General features: G+C 40.9%; 1 protein-coding gene across 1 annotated transcript in view; it reads left to right on the forward strand.

The window, feature by feature from the left end:
- Window positions 1-18,679, forward strand: part of MAPK10 (mitogen-activated protein kinase 10) — a 102,921-nt gene that overhangs the window by 70,142 nt on the left and 14,100 nt on the right. The window contains 3 exon segments of the mRNA XM_040557217.1: window positions 7,490-7,561; window positions 15,044-15,226; window positions 17,109-17,233. Of these exon segments, the coding sequence (XP_040413151.1) occupies window positions 7,490-7,561; window positions 15,044-15,226; window positions 17,109-17,233 (380 nt within the window).

Raw genomic sequence — 18,679 nt, forward strand, 5'->3', positions numbered from 1 at the left:
CCAGCTCCCAGGGAAGGCAACAGAAAGGCTTGTTCTGTGTTTCCCTGCCCTGGCCTGTGCTGCCACATTACTGAAGCTCCCTTACTTTTTTCCCCTTCCTACGTACATTGCCTGTATAAGGACTGTTCACTGCTTTCATTTTCTTTCTGCACTTGGTTGGCTAAAGATGCATAATTATCACCAGTTTGCTGCGCTTCCTGTGGAAGGTCCCAAAACCATCACTCAGAAAAAACTGCCACCGCCTCAGGCATGCTCCTGCTGTCCTGTGCCCCTAATACCTCTACCCTCCTTTTCCCAAATGGAGCATTTCTCCTTTATTTTGTTGTACCAAAAAATGAGTTGTTTGTTTCTTTGGTTTGTTTTGGTTAGCTTTTGAAGGTTAAAAAGGGGGAAGAAAAAGAGAAGAAACTGGCTATAGAGTTTGAATATGACTACAGAGTGAGTGAGGATTCAAAGCAGAGAAACAATATGTTTTTTTAAAGCATTTTAAAGCAGGTTTTCCCCTTCACATTGGCTCAAGGTCTCTTCTGTGCATAGTGTCATCTATCTAGCCTTTTTTCTTGTAAGGCTTGAAAGGCAAAAAAATCCAACCCCACCCAAGTCAAACAGGTAACCTCACTTACTGCATCTAAAAACTGCAGGGAGGATCAGGAAGATAAGATATTCTTACTCTTGTTGGTACTTGTCCTCCAAAGCAATTGTTTATTTTAGTATTTATTTTGAGTACCTATGGAGTAAAAAGCAGATTGCATGCAAGTGTCACTCTGTGGTTCTTTGTCAGTATGTAGGTACAGCCAGACACACACAGATAGGTACATAGGGACAAGACATCACGGCTTCTGACCCCCAAAGCAGGACTTGTAGCTAACCATCAAGGATGGTATTTATCCATGCAGCCTTCACTTGAGTGAGTGCTTCTGTTTGGGACCTCTTGTGTAGTGCTGCAGGGAGACTCGCTCCTGCAGGACAGAGCCTATAAACTGCCTTGCTGCAAGTGGGGTTTCTTCCAGACGATCATTGTCTGGGGTGTTTTGTGCTTTTTAAGTTCCAAAAAAAAATTTTTTTCCACTGTAAACTCAGTGTAAACCCTGGGTCTGTGCAGTTTTTGCTTTACTTGCTAGCTTTTTCCAGCGATGTTAATTTTAAACATTTTGCACCATTGTTGCTCACTACCATCAAGCTGACTGACACAGCTTTTACTTAATCATTTTAGCTTCTGGTGAGATGTGGGGAAAGAAAAAAAAAAAAACAAAACAGCAACAAAACAAACTGAACTGTTCTGATCACCCTGCTCTTTTTCCCCTCCTTTAGGAATAAAATGTCATAGTTAACTTTGCTTTTTTTCCTTCTTCTTCACTTCCCTGTCTCTGCTGTTCTAGTGGATATATGGTCTGTGGGATGCATTATGGGAGAAATGGTTCGCCACAAAATCCTCTTTCCAGGAAGGGACTGTATCCTTGTGCCATTTGCTGCAGCTTCACCTATTATTTGTTCCTCTCTTCCACCCCTTCCCCTTTTCCTTGTAATGAATATACCAGGACTGTAAAGATAGAAGCAAGAAATTGAATCCCAGAGGTACAAGTAAACAGAAACAGCGCACTACTGATACAGACAAAATTGAAAATGAAAAACAGATGCACAGAATTATTTTCACGCTGTATTTTAAAACCCGTAGTCATTCCACTTTACGTAGTTCTTATGTGATACTAATAAACAGTGTAGAACACAAGCATTATGATAGCACATTAATAGTTTCACTTACTATTCTTCAAAGGAAAAATATGAAACAACAACAACAAAAAAGAATCCTAATTTGGCCCATCTGGTTCCTGTAAATCTGTTTTTCTGCGTTAATGTTTTGGAAGTAGCGACTTCATAACATTTGTGGTGACATCATAATCTTTTGCTTGCTAATGCATCATGGATTTGGATTCATCTCAGTGCTGTATGGGCTCAGAACTGAGTGAATACAACCTTTTTCTTTAAAACAAAGAATTTGACTCACACAGTATAAAGCAACCGTGTATCTGGTGTGGTTTCCAGGTTGAACGGAAATAAGATATTCTTAATGTAAAAATGGACTTTCCTTTACTTGCATGAGCTCTGTGTCGTAAGTTTAACTCTGTTTCCCTTCCATCTTGTTTTTTCATCTTAGGTGATATTTTTACCACTTTCAAGGTGGTGAAAGCAATATTAGAAAATGAAAACAAAGAGGAGGTGTGTACTTAGCCTTCACTTTATCACAGGCTAAGCCAGACAATCTGCTGGTGATGGCTGGGGAGTGTAGGGAGTGTGTATTTTGCCCATCAGAATAAAATGTAGCAACATGACATGGTTTTTCCATGTTCAGAAAAAAAACGATTATTTGCAGCAGGCTGGCAAAAAGACACCATGAAAATCTGGCATCAGCAGACACTGGCAGTTAGTGCGGAGAAAATCCAGTTTCTATAGACATACAGTCATGGAACTAATTAATATTTTTTTTGCTGGCTCTCAAGTGAACTCTGTAGTGTTTGACAGAGTTAGGTCCCGCTTGTCCTATTTTCAGCTCTGCCAACTTTCCCTGGAAACGGAGCTCTGACCAGTGGCCGGTTGAAGCTGCAGTTAGGTTTTACCAAAGGATAGATGCAGAACTGGAGGTTTGCTGAGGAGGAATCAGCCTTGTTGTATTGGCTCCTCATCCTACAGGAGCATAGACTGGAAATATACTGGATGCAAAACCTAGGAGTGAGACTAAGAATGGTGTTTTGTTACTGGTGGACAGCTTTGAGATCTCCCTTCAGAGTTGCCAAGCATTTTGGGCAAGGCGTGGGGCAGGCTGCACAGCAAAAATCTTCTGCTGAAATCTGAACCTGGTACTCCTGTCAACACCCAGAAACACTGGGGTTCCTCTTCTCTTACAGATAACAAGCTCTCTTCCTCTTTTTTTAAACATAAATGAAAAATAAATTCTGAATTTCAGCTGTAAAAATAGTGAGGATAGTTCCATTTAACATATTTGGAGAGAGGTGTGATTCAGTTTTAGTTTATTAAGCAACTAGAATACAGGAAAAAAAAAAGATGTGTGTTAAAATGTAGCACCATGCTTAGTGGGTCTCTCCCCTTTTCAACCAGAACGGACAGTTATGAGTTCCTCTTGCCCTGTTTCTGGCCAAAAATGAATGCTACATAATTTAAATAGTGTAGCTTAACAAATGAAGCATGAGAATTGCCTACATTTCTGTCTGTCTGTGACAAAAATATCTTACAATAGAGTCTTATTCAGAGAGAGCAACAGAATAACTGAGTTTTTTGAACAAATGCAGAAAACATTGTGTAAATTCTGTGATAGACCAACATTTTAAATTACTGGCAATCCTATACCCTGAAAGGTGGTGTATGTGGGCCAGGTCACAACTGCTACCATCTTTTATTGATGGCTTTTTTCAGGTGAGTTGGTAGAAAGAAACAAGAAAAAAGGACTCAGTACATTAATTTTCAAGTCAGTACTCAATTGTTAATCAGTTTGACCCCATGAACCTGACTGTTAGACTGGTTTGTGTGGGGATCCATATCATTTCCCCTTTGTCTGGTGCTGTTGAATCCATTTTGCCTCCTAGGTGCAGTAGGGGTTGGAGGGGCACATACGCAGCTGCAGGTGAACTTCACGGAGTGACAACAAAATAAAGCTTCCCTTGTGCTACTAAAGGCCTTCCAGCAGTGGGCTTCTAGCTGAAGGAGGCATGTCTGTATAGAAGCCAAACATTTTCAGTTCTTTCTCATGATCCAGAAGGATGTCTGCTGCGTGCACTTGCTGTCAATATAAGGAGCTTACTCATTTCTAGTCTGGAGTAGGAACATCCATGTTTGCAACTGACACAGTACACATGCAAGAAAAAATTGACAGCTGTTGCCAAGTATTAAGAAAGCCAAATCTTAAAAAGCTAACCTGAACTAAACATTGCCCTGAGTTACCATTGTGCTGAGTTACTGCTGATTTTAAGTGAAATTGCATTTTTAAAGTCTTCGTGGAACTTAAAACATGGGAGAAATGAATTTCAGATTCTCATATACATAAAAAAAAATCTCTTTCTAAGTTACTGTAAGAAAGCCATGAAATCCATATAGACTATGGTACCCTGTATGCAACCATTGTCCCAGTTAATATAACTGAAAGTATGCATTTTCAAAAAAAAATATTAAACTTTACTAAAATGGTCTCTGGACACATGTTTTTTGGTATCAAGAAGCCCAACATGCTGAAGTTATTCATCTAATTGACCCAGTAGGACGCTCGAGATGGAGCAGGGCTGGAGGATGGGGCCATTCAGGCACTGTCAGTTTGCAAGGAGCTAACTGGTGTCCAAAAAATAAGCACACCTTCCACCCTCCTGCAGTATACCGGCTAGCAATTGCCTTTTGTCTCTTTCTAATTGCCCAAAACAGACATTGCAAAATACTGTCAGGGAGACTTCTTAGTCTGACACTGTCAGACCCTGATGGGAAGAAATCTAATTTTTGGTAGACTTCTGGACAGGTTTACAGACCAAAGTGTTCCTGCAAATTCTAGTAAACCTTGTAGTCCTCTGCCGAGCTTCTCCTTGTGTTTGCTCGATGCTTCCTCCTTTCTTGTCTTGGATACATCAGTAATAGTGGGAACAGCTAAAAACTACCCAAAACTGGGGTGCTGTGGAAATAAGAGAAGTTTTGAAAACTGCAGGACTTTGCTGAAGTTGTGCTCAATTCTAGTTAATAACAACTTCAAATTTCATATGACTTCATTTTAAGGATGGGAAATGTACTTCTGTGTATTTTTTTTAAAGACAACTAAAAATGGAGTATTTTTGAGTGAGAAACCTAGGAATATCTGAGCTGCTGAAGCCACGTTGATGTTCCACAGGTTTTGCTCACATGAGACAAAGTCTGTCTCAAAGAGACTTCAGTGTAGCTATGAGGATGGTTTGGCTGATGCCATTCCTCTCTCTTTTTAATTCCAGTATGCATATTCTAATGGTTTATAGTGCAGATTACATTTAGTATAAGACCCCCGTACTGTCCATAATGTGCGTGGCATTTGGAGTGGGTCCCAGCAGCTACAGTGGAGATGATCCATTGCTCCTTTCCCTGGGCAAACAGCAGCCTGGACAGAGAGCAAGTGAAGGACCTGAGAACTAGCCCATGAGGCTGGGGAGGACCACAAAGCTCATTCAGCTGCACCTGCATCTCTGGCCTCCAAGTTTCCTGCAGCATGGTTCTTGAATTTTACTTAAAATGCCATGATTTCATTGAATGCAAACCGGAGCTGACTGTACAGCTCTGAAGAGCCATCTTCAACAGGAGCCTTAGTGAGAGCAGTTGCGGTTATTCCATCTGGGCTCCCTTTCATAGTGTTTTGTGAAGTCCCAGAGGTGGTGGAGAAGGAGGTTACAGGGCCATTTATTCAAGATGGCAATGGCAGGGAGGCGTTTGGTGTCCTTGGAAATGTGCTTGTATTGTACCTGGAGCTGTGCAGATCTCTACATGACAATAAATCAGTGTGCATTTGTTGGAGTTTAAAGATATTCCTTGTGTTGGTGGAGCATCACCAGTCTTTTTTGAATATCTTGCTGTTGGAAAAAAATCCTGAACTAATGGAAATTTTCAGCGGTTTGGAATTGAGTGAAAATGTTCTGAGATTTTGGGTGGGCTGTTTTTCTGATGTATGCAATACTGAAATGACTCAGAGTCTGTCTGGATTTATGCCGGACTTCATGAAACACCAGGCTGAGGCTCGCGGAGCTTTGCACAGCAGTCTCAAAGCCTTAACTGGGGCTGCTGATGATCACTGCTGTGTATGCCTTGTAACTGTAACAAACCTCCTCACCTCCAGCTAACTGCAGTTCAAGAAAAGGGCTCTAATTCGACTTATTTCGAAGTGGCTCAGGGGGGCGAGCAAGAAGGCAGAGGTTTTTTTCCTCTTCAGATATCAGATATATTCAGATGTTCATCTTTACTGCTTCCGAGTTGGGTGTTTTCAAAGTTCCTTCCCAAAGCCTGAGGAATCCAGTAGAATAATACTATCCGCTTTGCAGAGTTTTCTGTTCAGTGAGTCACTGAGTGAACTTCCAGTTGTGCGTGTTGATCACAGAGCAGTAACGTCAGAAGGCAGCCTCTGACATTAAAAAGGGGTTAATAACAGATGAACAAACAACTGCTTGCTCTATCTTCTCCTGATATTTTGCATGCCATTTAGCTTGTGATGAAAGCAGCAATAATTTGCATCTCTAGGTTTGCTTATTGCTTTCTAACAAGTAGCCTTTTATTTATTTTCTCTACTTATTATTGATTTATTTGAAGTGATTAAGCTTTTCATATGCTAAGTAAAGCAACAGGGAGCCTTAAACCAGGCATGTAGATTGCCACAGATAGGACATTTGCATTCAAAATCAAATCACCTTTCAACTGTTGCTCAATGTAAAATTGCAGGAGTAAATTTAACCAAGCAGCATGATGCTTTCATTTTTCCCCGCAGCTTCTGGCCCTGAGAGACCAGGCTGTCCCTTTTTATGCTTCCATGCCCTATGGCTTAATCATAGAGCAAGAACAGCAGAGGTAATGTGGTTTCATGGTATTGGTACTGGGGAAACACCAGTTCAATGTGACACATTGGACGGAAGGAGTTTGATTTTCATCTCGTGTTCTGGTGTAAATTGTGGTTAGCTTTGTTTTAATCCAGCTGAACTGCTCTTCTCTGTACCAGGTAGATAGTCCCCCGATTTGCTCTGAATTTCAGTGCAGAAGGTATGGGTCAGTGCTTTTTTGTCTCAACTGTCCTGTTTAGAAATTGGCATTTCCTACCACACCGAACAGAAATCTTAGGAGATTCTCAAGACCCCTGTCTCTGATGGACTGATGGCTGCACTGAGATCCCGTGGAAGTGAGCCGGCAGGCTCTAAAGCGAGCATAATGGTAGTTGAATAACCTCAACAGATTCTGTTTCCACCCCTGAATAATTGGTGGATGTGTCTTCCTGGGGACCCAGGGTTCCTTTGTGGCTGCTGGCAGTTCAGCTTTTGAAAATACGCATGGATCTCAGTAGCTGAAAGGATAAAGAAAAAGCAATTGCATATCCTCACTAAATGCAAAGACCAGCATTCATTTACAGTACAAAGCAGTATAAACTTAGGTAATGAATGCAAATGAAACTTAAAAAAGACAATTAATTAGTGAATTTTAATTATGAATGTTCTTTTGACACAGTAGCCAGCTGTGGGTCTCATTTGGTTTTCTGCATTTAATTGTTATTGTCTTGCATCCACACTGGGGTAACGAAAGCTGATGGAGTCTATTTTTCTCAGACCTGCTGCGCTGCCACGCAAGAAGCGTGCACAAGCAGGAAGACGTCGTGGAGGGCACGAGGCAGGTGGGCTGCAGGCCCTGTGCTATGGTGGCATGACTGGATAAGTCTTCTCATTTATTTGTTGTTCTGTTTCTGTTTTCTTGTTTACCTTCATTTCATTTTTGTTTTCAGTTGACATGTGGTCAGTAGGGTGCATCATGGGAGAAATGATTAAAGGTGCTGTGTTGTTTCCTGGCACTGATCGTATCCTTCCCGCAGCTGATTTGGCCTCAGTAGGTACTTGTGACCCTTCCCCCACCAGCTCCTGCATGCTAGACTAGTCCATTCGTACTGCATCTAACAAGCTGGGTTGAAAGTACCACTGCGAAATACTTGCAAGACACAATGTCAATAAACCATTACATCTCTCAGTAAAAGCCTTACCTGGAGAGCACAGTGAGTATAGCGTAAGGAGAGGGAAAACATCCTGCACAGTTGGTCCGAATTGCTTCCTGCTGATAGCAGCCAGTGACCAGTTGCTTCTAGTTCTGTTGTGTTATAAATGTCTGTTCATTAATTACGGGGTTTCTTGCTTCATAAATGACAGTCTTTGTAAATTCAGGTTGTGCCATGTTAGGCACGAGCCACCATTTGCCTCAGCATGATGTGGGAGACATCCTGCAATTTAGGAAGAAGGTAGGATGAACTCAGGCCTTGCTTGTCTTAGCTGCACAAGTGGTGTTGAGGTAGGGAAGCAGGAAATGGCCTCATTTTGGGGATTTCTTCTGCCTCCCATCACTAAAGTTATCCCTTAAATCTGTAGCAGTTGTATGACTCAAAAGGCTAGGAGCTTCCTCAGAAACTGTTCTAAGGGACTTCACTCATCTTTTTATCTAAGTCTTGTAGCCATTAAGTGAAATCAGAACGTTTCAGACATCAAGAAGCGATGGTTTATAGACAAAACATTTTAAATCAGTGGCCCAGCGCTCCAAGCAGACTCGGTATGTATAATTTTCCATAGAGACCATTTTGCTTTCAGGCCCGAGGCAGCCATCACACTTCTTTGACTGGATGCTTTAGGAAAACTCGATAGGAACTTTGTTATTTATCAGCTGGTCAAAGCGGTTCCTGCTGGGAGTACAAGCACCAGAACTGTGCACATCTGAAGCCAGTGACTTGTGCTCCATGGCCTTCACAGACAAGAATTGACCATGGCCTGCACGCCAGGTTCCTTCTGACTAAACCCTGTAGTTCAGTAGGTGACAGAGGAGTTTCCAGGCACTATTCATTTTTAATGCAACTTTCTCTGAAAGCGTGTGTATGTTTGTGTGTATGTATGCTTGCGTATGCATGTAGTGTTACTTACTAATTCAATTTCGCACTTCACTTGTGGCCTCAGTCACCCTTTAAAGGGTTCAATATGCTGATTAAAACATGAAAAAGTAATATTTAAAGAGCTGAAAATAAATGAAAGTAGGCAATGATATTTTCACAGCCTTGTCTAATATAATACTCTGAGTTTTGCACAAAGTGGTATCGTGCTGAAATTAACGCTCCAACTCCCCAGAGTTTTCAAGTGATCGGAAGCACAAACTCATCTGCATGTGTGAAAGAAACCTTTCACTTCTAAGTGTTAATGTAACTCATTAGCACTTATTTGTGAGGATTTGGCCCAGGCTGTGCTTGTGTTTTCTGTGAATATGGAGTGATAAAGGTAAGGGGGGGGCGCTGTAGCTCATTGCTGGTTTTAGGTTAATAGGCTGAAGTTCTGTAAGATACCATTTAAAGAAATCCCCAAATAAGTACAAAAGGAATTGAACGTATCCCATGTAGTGCTTTCAAAACAGCTTTATTTCACACAGCTGCGTACTTATTAAAAAGAGAGCACCCAAAGCCTCTAATTAAACCATTACATGCAGTTTAATACTGCAGTAACCCCACAGAAATCGGCATTAGCAGCTGCTGATGTGTTTGGCATTGTTCTATAATTGAGTTCACGTTCTTCATTTGTATTTATAATGTGTTGCTAAATTTGCACAGCGCTTTATGTATGCTCGGCTTTTCTTCTGCGGTTCCATTAGCGTTTATTTGACGGCCTGGGGAGCGATGCTGAGCACCCTGCCCTGAATCAGCCACTTCTCCCTCCTGTGCTGGCTGCGCTGCCCGAACCAGCAGCAGGTTGAGATGGACCACCGTGCTGTCGTCTTCCTACAGCGTGCAAAGAAAATTACCATTTCTGTAAAAGTCATGGTTGTGAGTTATTTTTCTTCAGATATGTGATGGAGCTGGGCAGCTGTCTAATTCCGTCAGCAAGGAATTATGAGCCCTGCAGCTTGGGGGTAGCATACTTAGGTATATATTCAAGTGTCAAAGGAGCAAAATAAATATGAATCTGATTCTTTAAAACCACCACAAACAAACAAACAAACAGAAAAAAAACCTTCCTCTTCTACATAAAATACGTGTAAAATGGGTTAGGACCGGCAGTGGACCAAAATGTATCAGTAGCTTGTGTTTTTTCTTCACACAAGTGCTTTATTTCACAACCACGCTTTGATTTGAAGTGTTTAATACCCATTTGTGTCCATTTTTATGCATACATAACTGTGAAAAGCGTTTTTGAATCAGGATTGAATATTCATGAGAAATGGCTTGTCAGTCATACAGCTGACTTCAAAATTAACTGTTTGCCATTTTCCAGCAGTTAAGGGGTATAGATCATTTGATACCATTTCTGTTTCCAGACCTAAATGGTCCATTCACCCAACTGAAACAACTTTTATAGCAAAATGCAGCGATCTCAGATGGCTACAGAAAATTCACAGGGAGAAAAATAGGAATGTCTTGAAATAAGCGCAGAACGGAGTGCATAGCTAAGTTGAAGCTCTGTTCTGCTCCTATAATCCATTTGAACTCACTGAAATGGCCGGGTGGAGCTGAGAACAGAATTCAGCTGCCATTCTTTGTGTAAACTCCTGAGTGAATGCTTTGAAGTGTCAAAAGTCCCATTGGCCTTTACTGATCACTGGAATTCTGATACTTCTCTACCACCTCTGGTGTATGGGCATGACGTAGTTTAATGTGAGCTAAAGCTTTTTTTCTTTTTAAATGTTAAATGAAATTTCTTTTCAAGGTTGAGGGGCAGTAGTTCTCCTTACAGAGAAACTGTTATGATGAAGCTTGGATACACTTTTGCCTCAAGCAAGGGCAGAAGGGCAACCTGGTTTGTTGTGTTGGCTCAGGATCGGTTTCGAAAGCAGATTGTGCTGGTGAGCGGACTCTTAACTCCACGAGTTCCACTCAGGATTGTCTGCTTGTCTTCTCATACCGCTGCATAAATGATTTGAAGGAGTGAAGTAGTTGCCTTAGTCCTTTCTATTTGGTGAGCTGTGTATTTGGTGAGGCATGGTTTATTTCTTCACTTTTATTTCTTCATATTTATTTCTTTGCTTGCTGAATGCATTTTGGACAGGTTAGAAAGGATGTGCCTTTGAATTCTGTATTTGGTCTTTGGGAATGCTTAGAAGGAAATAAGACATTAAGTGGAGAGATGTAAAATTAGTGTGATGAATTTGGAGATGGCCACACAAGCTATCACTTATGGAGCCTTATTCTGTAACTGCAGTCACATTACATGTGTGACACGGATTTGGGCACAAGATTTTTACACGTGGTTTCACGGTTCATTTAGAAGGTATTTAGTAACGCTGATGTTTATATTCCTAGGTTAGGTACTCGATCATCAGCGGTGCAGCTGTGCACATTACAAGAAGGTAAGTGCGTGACGTGATACAGAAACTAGTCATGGCCCAGAGTAGTCAGAGCAGATACTGCAGTGGTGAGGCAAAGTCCCCAAGCGAAATGGTGATACTTACCAAGGGCAAGATTGCAGTCCTACTCTGCAGTATCTAGACTATCCACTAAGCATTGATTTACTTCCTGTTACATAAGCTAACATTCTCTGCAATGGAATGAAGTGTCAGCTAAAAAAAATGTAGTTGAAAACTGTAATCAAGGTGTCATCATGTATATCCATCCACAGGGTTAATGACAGCTGCACAGCCAACACCACTACCCAATGATCAGTGGTGATTTTTGAAGTCATTTTACTTGTGTGCTACATGTAATTTTTATTTTCATATGCTCTACTATAGCACATAAATAGTGACTACTCCTCTTTTAAGTTGCAAATGTTTTCTCTTATGGTCTATTTTTCACAAATACCCCATTCTTCTCAAAGCATTCACCTTGTCGCAGAAAATACCCCATATTTTTTGTCTTGTCAAATGTTACCACTTTGTATTTCTTCTGTGTTTATTATAAATTGTGTTGACATCTGTTTGTAAGTTACAGGGCTGTGGGGAAAAATAGATGTCTGGCACTGGCATATCCCACAGTGAAGTTGGTTGGTTGGTTTCTTGAGTAGGTGATTGAGAGAGAGAGAGAATTCCGATTTCAAAGGTAAAAGTGGATTGAGCTATCAGCTTTGCAGTTGTTGGTACAGTTTGGTGTCAGAGGGAGAAATACAGAGCTGCTCAGAGTAATTATTCTAATTTGACAGGTTGGGTGCACCAAAAATCTGGATCCTAAGCAATGCAGTCAGTTTTCCTTGGTGAAACCTGTACATTCAAGGAAAAAAACTTATCAGGCACTTCCATGAGGTTTTTGACATAGTAATAAGATTAATTTACCCTGTCCATCTGTTGTGAAGGAAGAGCCCTGTGACCATGTCATGTTCATGGTCCTTACATTTAAAAATAAAACGAATATTGGATGTGCTCTTGTTGTACCCCTCTCCAGCAGAAGCATGTTAAACCAGAAAGAGCAAATCCTGCTCCAGCACAGTAAAAGCAGTATAAATGTGCTGGTGGGTTCCAGTCTGTTGGGCAGTGATTTCCTGCTGTCACCACTGCCATCCAGCACAACTACAAAAGCCCTGTTATAAATATAATAAAATATTGCATATATAAAATATCGCATTTTGCTAGGTAACGTACATTTTCTACTTGACAGTGCACAGATGTGTTTGAGAAGGATTTGCAGAAGAGACCCTCGGTAACATGGAAAAGCAGTGATTGGTCTGTGGACATTGGCCATGAGTTTTGCAACAGGAGATTTTCTGTTAGTTCTGTTTGAGTAGAGCTAAACCATCCTAGTTCAAACAGTATCTCCTGCAAAGCTGTACTGTTGAACATCGGAAAATCTAATTACTGACTCAAAAAAAAGTGTAATTCATGTAGTCAAAATATTAGAAGGGGAAAAATTATTACTATTTTGAGGTTGGCTAGTTTAAGCACAAAGACAATCTCTGAACTTTGTTTTTCAATCACAAGTTATTTTTTGTGAAACTGTAGAAATACAGTTATCAATTCAGAAGATACACACTTCAGAACTGTATTCAATTTCTTAAATTTTAAGAAACTTCCATTTCTTTGCTGTAATTTTGTGTAGTCATCCTCGTGCCAGTGTTTGTGCCACACAGCAGCTAACAAATGCATGTGAGATACTTTCTTCTCTCTCAAGTGCAGGTGGTACCATGCACAGTTGATGCATTTTCCTTGATGCTGTTTTTGGGGCAAGGGATAGCTGAGGTGACTGGTGTATAAGTGCATGGTGAAGAAGCCCAGTTATCTGCTTTGATCACTCAGTTACACAAAAGCAATCCTTGTGGTTGCTGTGGCCAATGCCTGACATTGCAGGGCTGCACTCCCATCCCCATGCCGGCTGAGCTGGGAGTTGCCTTCTTCATGCACCCTTGCATCCAGTACAAGTGCAAGCTTTGCACTGCCACCTTGAAGCAGGCCCTACGTTTGCCCCCGCTCACCCGACAGCCTTCATTCAGTCTGCACGGTACCGCTTCCAGCCATGGCCTCCAATCGTGGCTTTCCTGGCACAGCTGCCACTGCTGCCGTTTCGTATTCTCTGCGCTGCTCTGCAACGCGCTTATGCCCTGGTTTAACATGCCTCAGGAAGACCTGCCCCTGAAATGGTCAAGCCAGTACACAGGCAAGTGTGCCACTGGAGTACAAATCAAAAATGCCAAACGTGACTTCGTATTGATTTTTTTAAAATGAAATACTTGGGCTGCTCTTCAAGCAGCTGTAGAATTGACTAATTTTTTTGTTGTTGCATTTCTTTCATTTTCTGTTTAGGACAAGATAGTTTTCACAGACAACACAAGATACATACAACTTTTAGAATGGGTGAGGGGAGTTGCTCTACATGAATATTTCTAGTTTAATAAGTGCCAGTTTGTTGGAAAGTTTTCACAGACCACTACTGTTTTTAACAACTCTTTTGAGTTGGAATAAAAATAATTCAAAACACTGTTAGAGCCTTTTTAAAGCGCATTTAAATTCCCTTCATCCCTTTACATGCTTTTGATTAGAAAGGCTTCAATTTTATAATATATTTGATTTTTTTCAAATAAGACATTTCAGGCAAACCCAAACTTAGTAAGAAACTTCAAGCAAATCTCTTTGATGGGTTTTCAAACTATGTAAGAATCCTAAATCTCTGGTTCTCTAAGCTGGAACACTTCTTTGAAAATCTGAAATAGCTTCTGCACCAAAAATCTGCTTTTTGCCGCCTCATGTTTATTTCATGTTACCTCCATCCCATGGACCTCATTTGTCTCTTAGATTGTGAGGAATTGTCTGGTATGTGGGAAACTCCTTCATGGTTAAGACAGTCATGACAACAGTAATGTACGTGAAGAATAAAAACCCTCTTCCTGTGCTGAAATGCTTTAGATGTTTGTCTCTTAAACACTTATTTCCAGTATGTTCTTACAAAGCACCCTGCACCACATTTCTTAGCATAAATGTACCCATGTCTGCACGTGGTATTCCTTTTTTCATGTTATCATCAGATTCTCAGCACTGTGAATAAGAGCAATGTAGAGATGGTACTGACCTTCCAGTTAGTCACTTAACTTTTTTTGTTGGCGCGGTTGTTCTGAATGTGGCTGGAAGAGCTTCAAATCATTTATCAGCTGTGTAATTGTTGTCTCAAGAAAACAAAAACAGAAAAAAGAAGAAGAAAATGCTCAGTACAAATTGCCTATAATAAGATTTGTTTCTAAGTGTGAAAGCCTGTTTCTTATTAGTCACAGTTTAGCAAGATAGCCATCATAGTGGCGTTAAAGAGAATCATCTGTCTATACCCAAGGCATCGTTCATCTACAGACAGTGAGTCCCAGTAAATTCTTATGACATCTAACAAATCGCTTTTGGGGGGCTTCAGATGGGTGGTTTAGTACAATTATTACTAATTAAGTTATCCGGGAGAGTAATCATAGTGGCATAAAGCAGGTGAGTAGAGGGCGACTTGTGTCCCAGGCAGAACTCCTTTTCTGTGGTTTGTGTCAGCTGGGCCTTGCTTTGCACCGACAGCACAGAGGCTGTGCGACTACATTGCAGTGCCCTTCTGTGCCCGTGCAGCTGGAGCGACACACAGGTGTGCAGGAGAAGGGGAGCAAGCTGCTGGTGACGATCTCAAGAGAGCAGGCTGTGTATTTCCCCATACTTGTTGGTTTGGGATTTGCACAACACCTTCACTTAACGTAGACATGGGAGAGAGTTGTGCCCTTTGCAGGCAGTAGGACTTGGAGGCATAATGATGCGAAAAGGTAGCGGCTGCAAAGATTTTATGAAAGGAGTGGACACCTCTGAGGATTCCCAGGGAGTGACTGTGTAGAAAGGCCAGGAGACTGGGGTTTGTGTTTTCCTTAATTACTTATGTCAGATATTGATCAGTGGAATAAAGTTATCGAGCAGCTGGGAACGCCCTGTCCAGAATTCATGAAGAAGCTGCAGCCGACGGTACGGAACTATGTTGAGAACAGACCCAAGTACGCTGGCCTCACCTTCCCCAAACTTTTTCCAGACTCTCTCTTCCCAGCTGACTCGGAACACAACAAACTCAAAGGTATGTCTGATAAAGGACCACAGTTAACATGTGAACAGCCGCAGTGCGAGGAAGGATTTTCCCAATTTTTCTTCTCTCTAGTTGTATTCCTTCTTAATGCATTTAGTTACGGAGACGAGTGAATTCTTATGTTGAGCTGAGAGGCAGCTTTTGGAAGTGATTTTTGGAGAACCTGGTGCTTGGGCAGCCAAGGAAGTCTGCATTGTCACTGATTAACGTGTCAAGCATAACCACATGGTGTTTGTTCTTTATGGTACTTCTGTATCGTGAGGAACTGTGGTGTTCCTTTATTCTCTTGCTAAAACTTGTAGCACAAAGGAAAATGAGAGCTTTCATCACAACATCTCAACACTTGCACGCTTTTCTTTTAAACTAGAAAGGACCAGTTTGGCCAGGTGCCTGCCTCATAGCTCTGCCTTTCCTGGACAATGGAAAGTTATCAGCAACATCAGCCAAAATGGTCTTGATATAGCTGAGGTTTAATATGTGTTGTGGGTGGATTTCTTATTTTGAAAAATGCTATGGTTCCGTTTTGACATGTAAAGCTGAGCAGTAACTTAATTCTGGTGCAACTAGATATGCTGCTCTACAATATATACACTAACATGTTTTGTGATGGCCTTAATCATATTTTGAAGCCGTGGTTTACTTCAACACAACTTCTATCTCCAACTGGAAAGACTGATTAATGTGTGCTTAGGATAAAAAGGATTTCTCACTGCAGCTCTAGAACACCTACCAGCTTGTGCTGTGTATCTGTTCTGCACCTCTTGAGTACTTGGGTTGCTTACTACAGTGGCCTGTAATGATCTTCAATTGCTTGCAATTGAGATGTCTTTCCATTTCCCAGAGAACCCTTCCCATTAGCAGCTGTTTGGTAGCAAGGCTGCTGTCTCAGCTCTAGGAGCCAAGTGAAGGTCTGAGTGAATGCTTTGGGATACACAGAATTCCATACTCCTCCTACAATAAATTTGAACAAATAAATTTTCATGGATTTGGAACTGATGAACAGCAACCGCAAAGTGCGCTGTTACTTTTGGATACAGGAAGCACATGCATTTAAGCAAACTGAATGGTCCTTCTAAAGATACAGTGTCAGAGCAAGAAACAGTGCGTTACAAGAGTTCTGCTGGTGCATCACTGTATCATCCCACTTCCTGCTTAAATAGTTCAGTAAGAAATGTTAACAGTTTCATTTGATAGCAGGATTGTGTGAGATGGGAAACCTAATAACGTTTTGCACTTGATACCTCTTTTACATTCTTCTTTCTTTCAAGTTCTCTGTTGTGTGATATATAGTAAACTATTTTGAGCATGGAATTGAACACTACACTAGTAGCAATAGCAAAGAAAGTTGCTGATTTTTTTTTAACAAGGGGTTTGATGATATCTATTAAAATCTCCAAACAGGAGATTTTAATGGCTCCCGGAGGGCTATGTGAAAAAGCACAGATAAGTTTCAATGTTTTTCTGAACCACCTTAAGAGTACATGTAAGTTTCAGGTTTTGATTTACAAGTGTCATGGTTTTATACTTCATTCTGTTAGCTTATTTCCTGATCCTGGCAGTAATTCAGATAACTCAAGCTCATTTTTCTTGGGTGTATTAGTCAGCTTTGTACATTTAATCTGCCCACAGCATGTAAAATTTCAGTGAAGCCTGCTAGGGCACTTCTGGCATGCTAGCCTGAAGTTGGCACCTTTCTAATGAATGCAGCCTAACGGTGGTTACTGAAGAGCTCTTGCCCTAACAAGGGAGGGGGCAGAAGTACCTGTAAGCAATCTCTAGAAGGGCTGCATCATTCCATAGTCCAATTCACCTTTCTCTGGTGGCATTGATTTCTTGTACTAATAACCGTTTTTGTCTGATTTCATTGTTCTAGCCAGCCAAGCCAGGGACCTTTTATCAAAGATGCTAGTCATTGATCCGGCTAAGCGAATATCAGTAGATGAAGCCTTACAGCATCCATACATTAACGTCTGGTATGACCCAGCAGAAGTGGAGGCGGTAAGTCAGATGTGATTCCTTATTTCAGACTGCAAAATGTAGATGTGATTCATGTTTTTCTCCTGCTTTATAGCAGCTTGATAACAAACATGCTATAAGAAACGATGTTTTGACTGTGGTAGTCTCTGGATTCATGTGAAATTATATCTGTTGGGACACAATGCATCTGTTTGTTAAATTAACTGACAATAGAAGAAATAAAAAAAGTTTTAAGTACATGAAGCCGTTTTCTGCTCTCTTCTAGTCAAGATGGGAAGAGTGTTTTGAAGCAGTAGCTCACCTGTTTTTTCTAGCTATATAACAGTCTGGCAAAAAAAAAAAAAAAAGGTTATCTTTCTTTATAAACCTGACCATGTGGAAAACAGTAAGCATCACTTGTATTTATTTTCAAGGATGTATGTGCAGAAGAGGAGAATCAAACAAAACAATACAAAATCTTGAAATCTTAGTGGAATATATATTACTAAACTGAGGCAGAGGCTCATGTGATTTCCTGGGTGACAGTTCAGTGTTTGGTACCACATATACTGCAGGCAAAGAAGTTGAAATTGAATTTTTCTTTCAGTCTTGTCATGCTTCATTCACCTCCCTGCATGCCTTGATCAGGCTGGTGTTAACAGGAATCAGTGCAATCTGTAGGTACTTCAGTGGCGTGGTATGAATAGGTATAAATTCAGAGATGTTCCCTAACAGTGTATGGAAACAGAGCCCAATCTTGCAGCAGGTTTGGAAATGTTACTTATCACAACAGGCAGGTAAGACCCTGATCCCTGCAAATTTCAGTCATTGCTGTTCAGAGACATGTTCCAATTCAGTGTATGTTCTTAAAAGAGCAGTGACCTTGAAGGAAGAGTAAATGGAAAACATGAGAAAAACACCGAATTTCCATTGCGTAAGCTTTTTGCAGAGTGTATTACTTAGGGATGCTTTAGAGGGGATGGCTCTGCTATTTGGAAAGCCTTTCGATTTTGTGCACTTGCTTTTTTTTTTAAAGAAGTTCAGTCACTCTGAGGTTCTAACATATGATATGCTGATATATGTTACACCCCAACATGCCTGTTCCAGTTTAATATCCCTCTTGCAGGTCTCATTCTATTAACAGGTAATTAAGTTGTATTTTCATGCATTACTTCCGTATTAAGGAACTACTCTGATGTGAAAAGAACTCAGATAAGTCTTTTACTTACAGGCACTGTGCTTTCATACCTCCTGATCTTGCCTTTATTCAAACCATTTAGCCCCATTTTTTTCTTATTATCCACGGATAGTTTCAAGATCTACGTTCATTATTGGAATTAGTTGACAAATATTTTATGCTAACGTTAATAACTCTGAGGTGAGTCTGCTATTGTAAGATTTCTGTTCTCAGTGTGTACAAAGCTGTGTGAAATGGCTTGTGTTCCCTGACTGGAAGACTTAGAACCAGAGGAACAGTATCTGTGCATG

Source organism: Cygnus olor, chromosome 4 (genome assembly GCF_009769625.2).
Source record: "Cygnus olor isolate bCygOlo1 chromosome 4, bCygOlo1.pri.v2, whole genome shotgun sequence".
Classification (NCBI taxonomy): Eukaryota; Metazoa; Chordata; class Aves; order Anseriformes; family Anatidae; genus Cygnus; species Cygnus olor.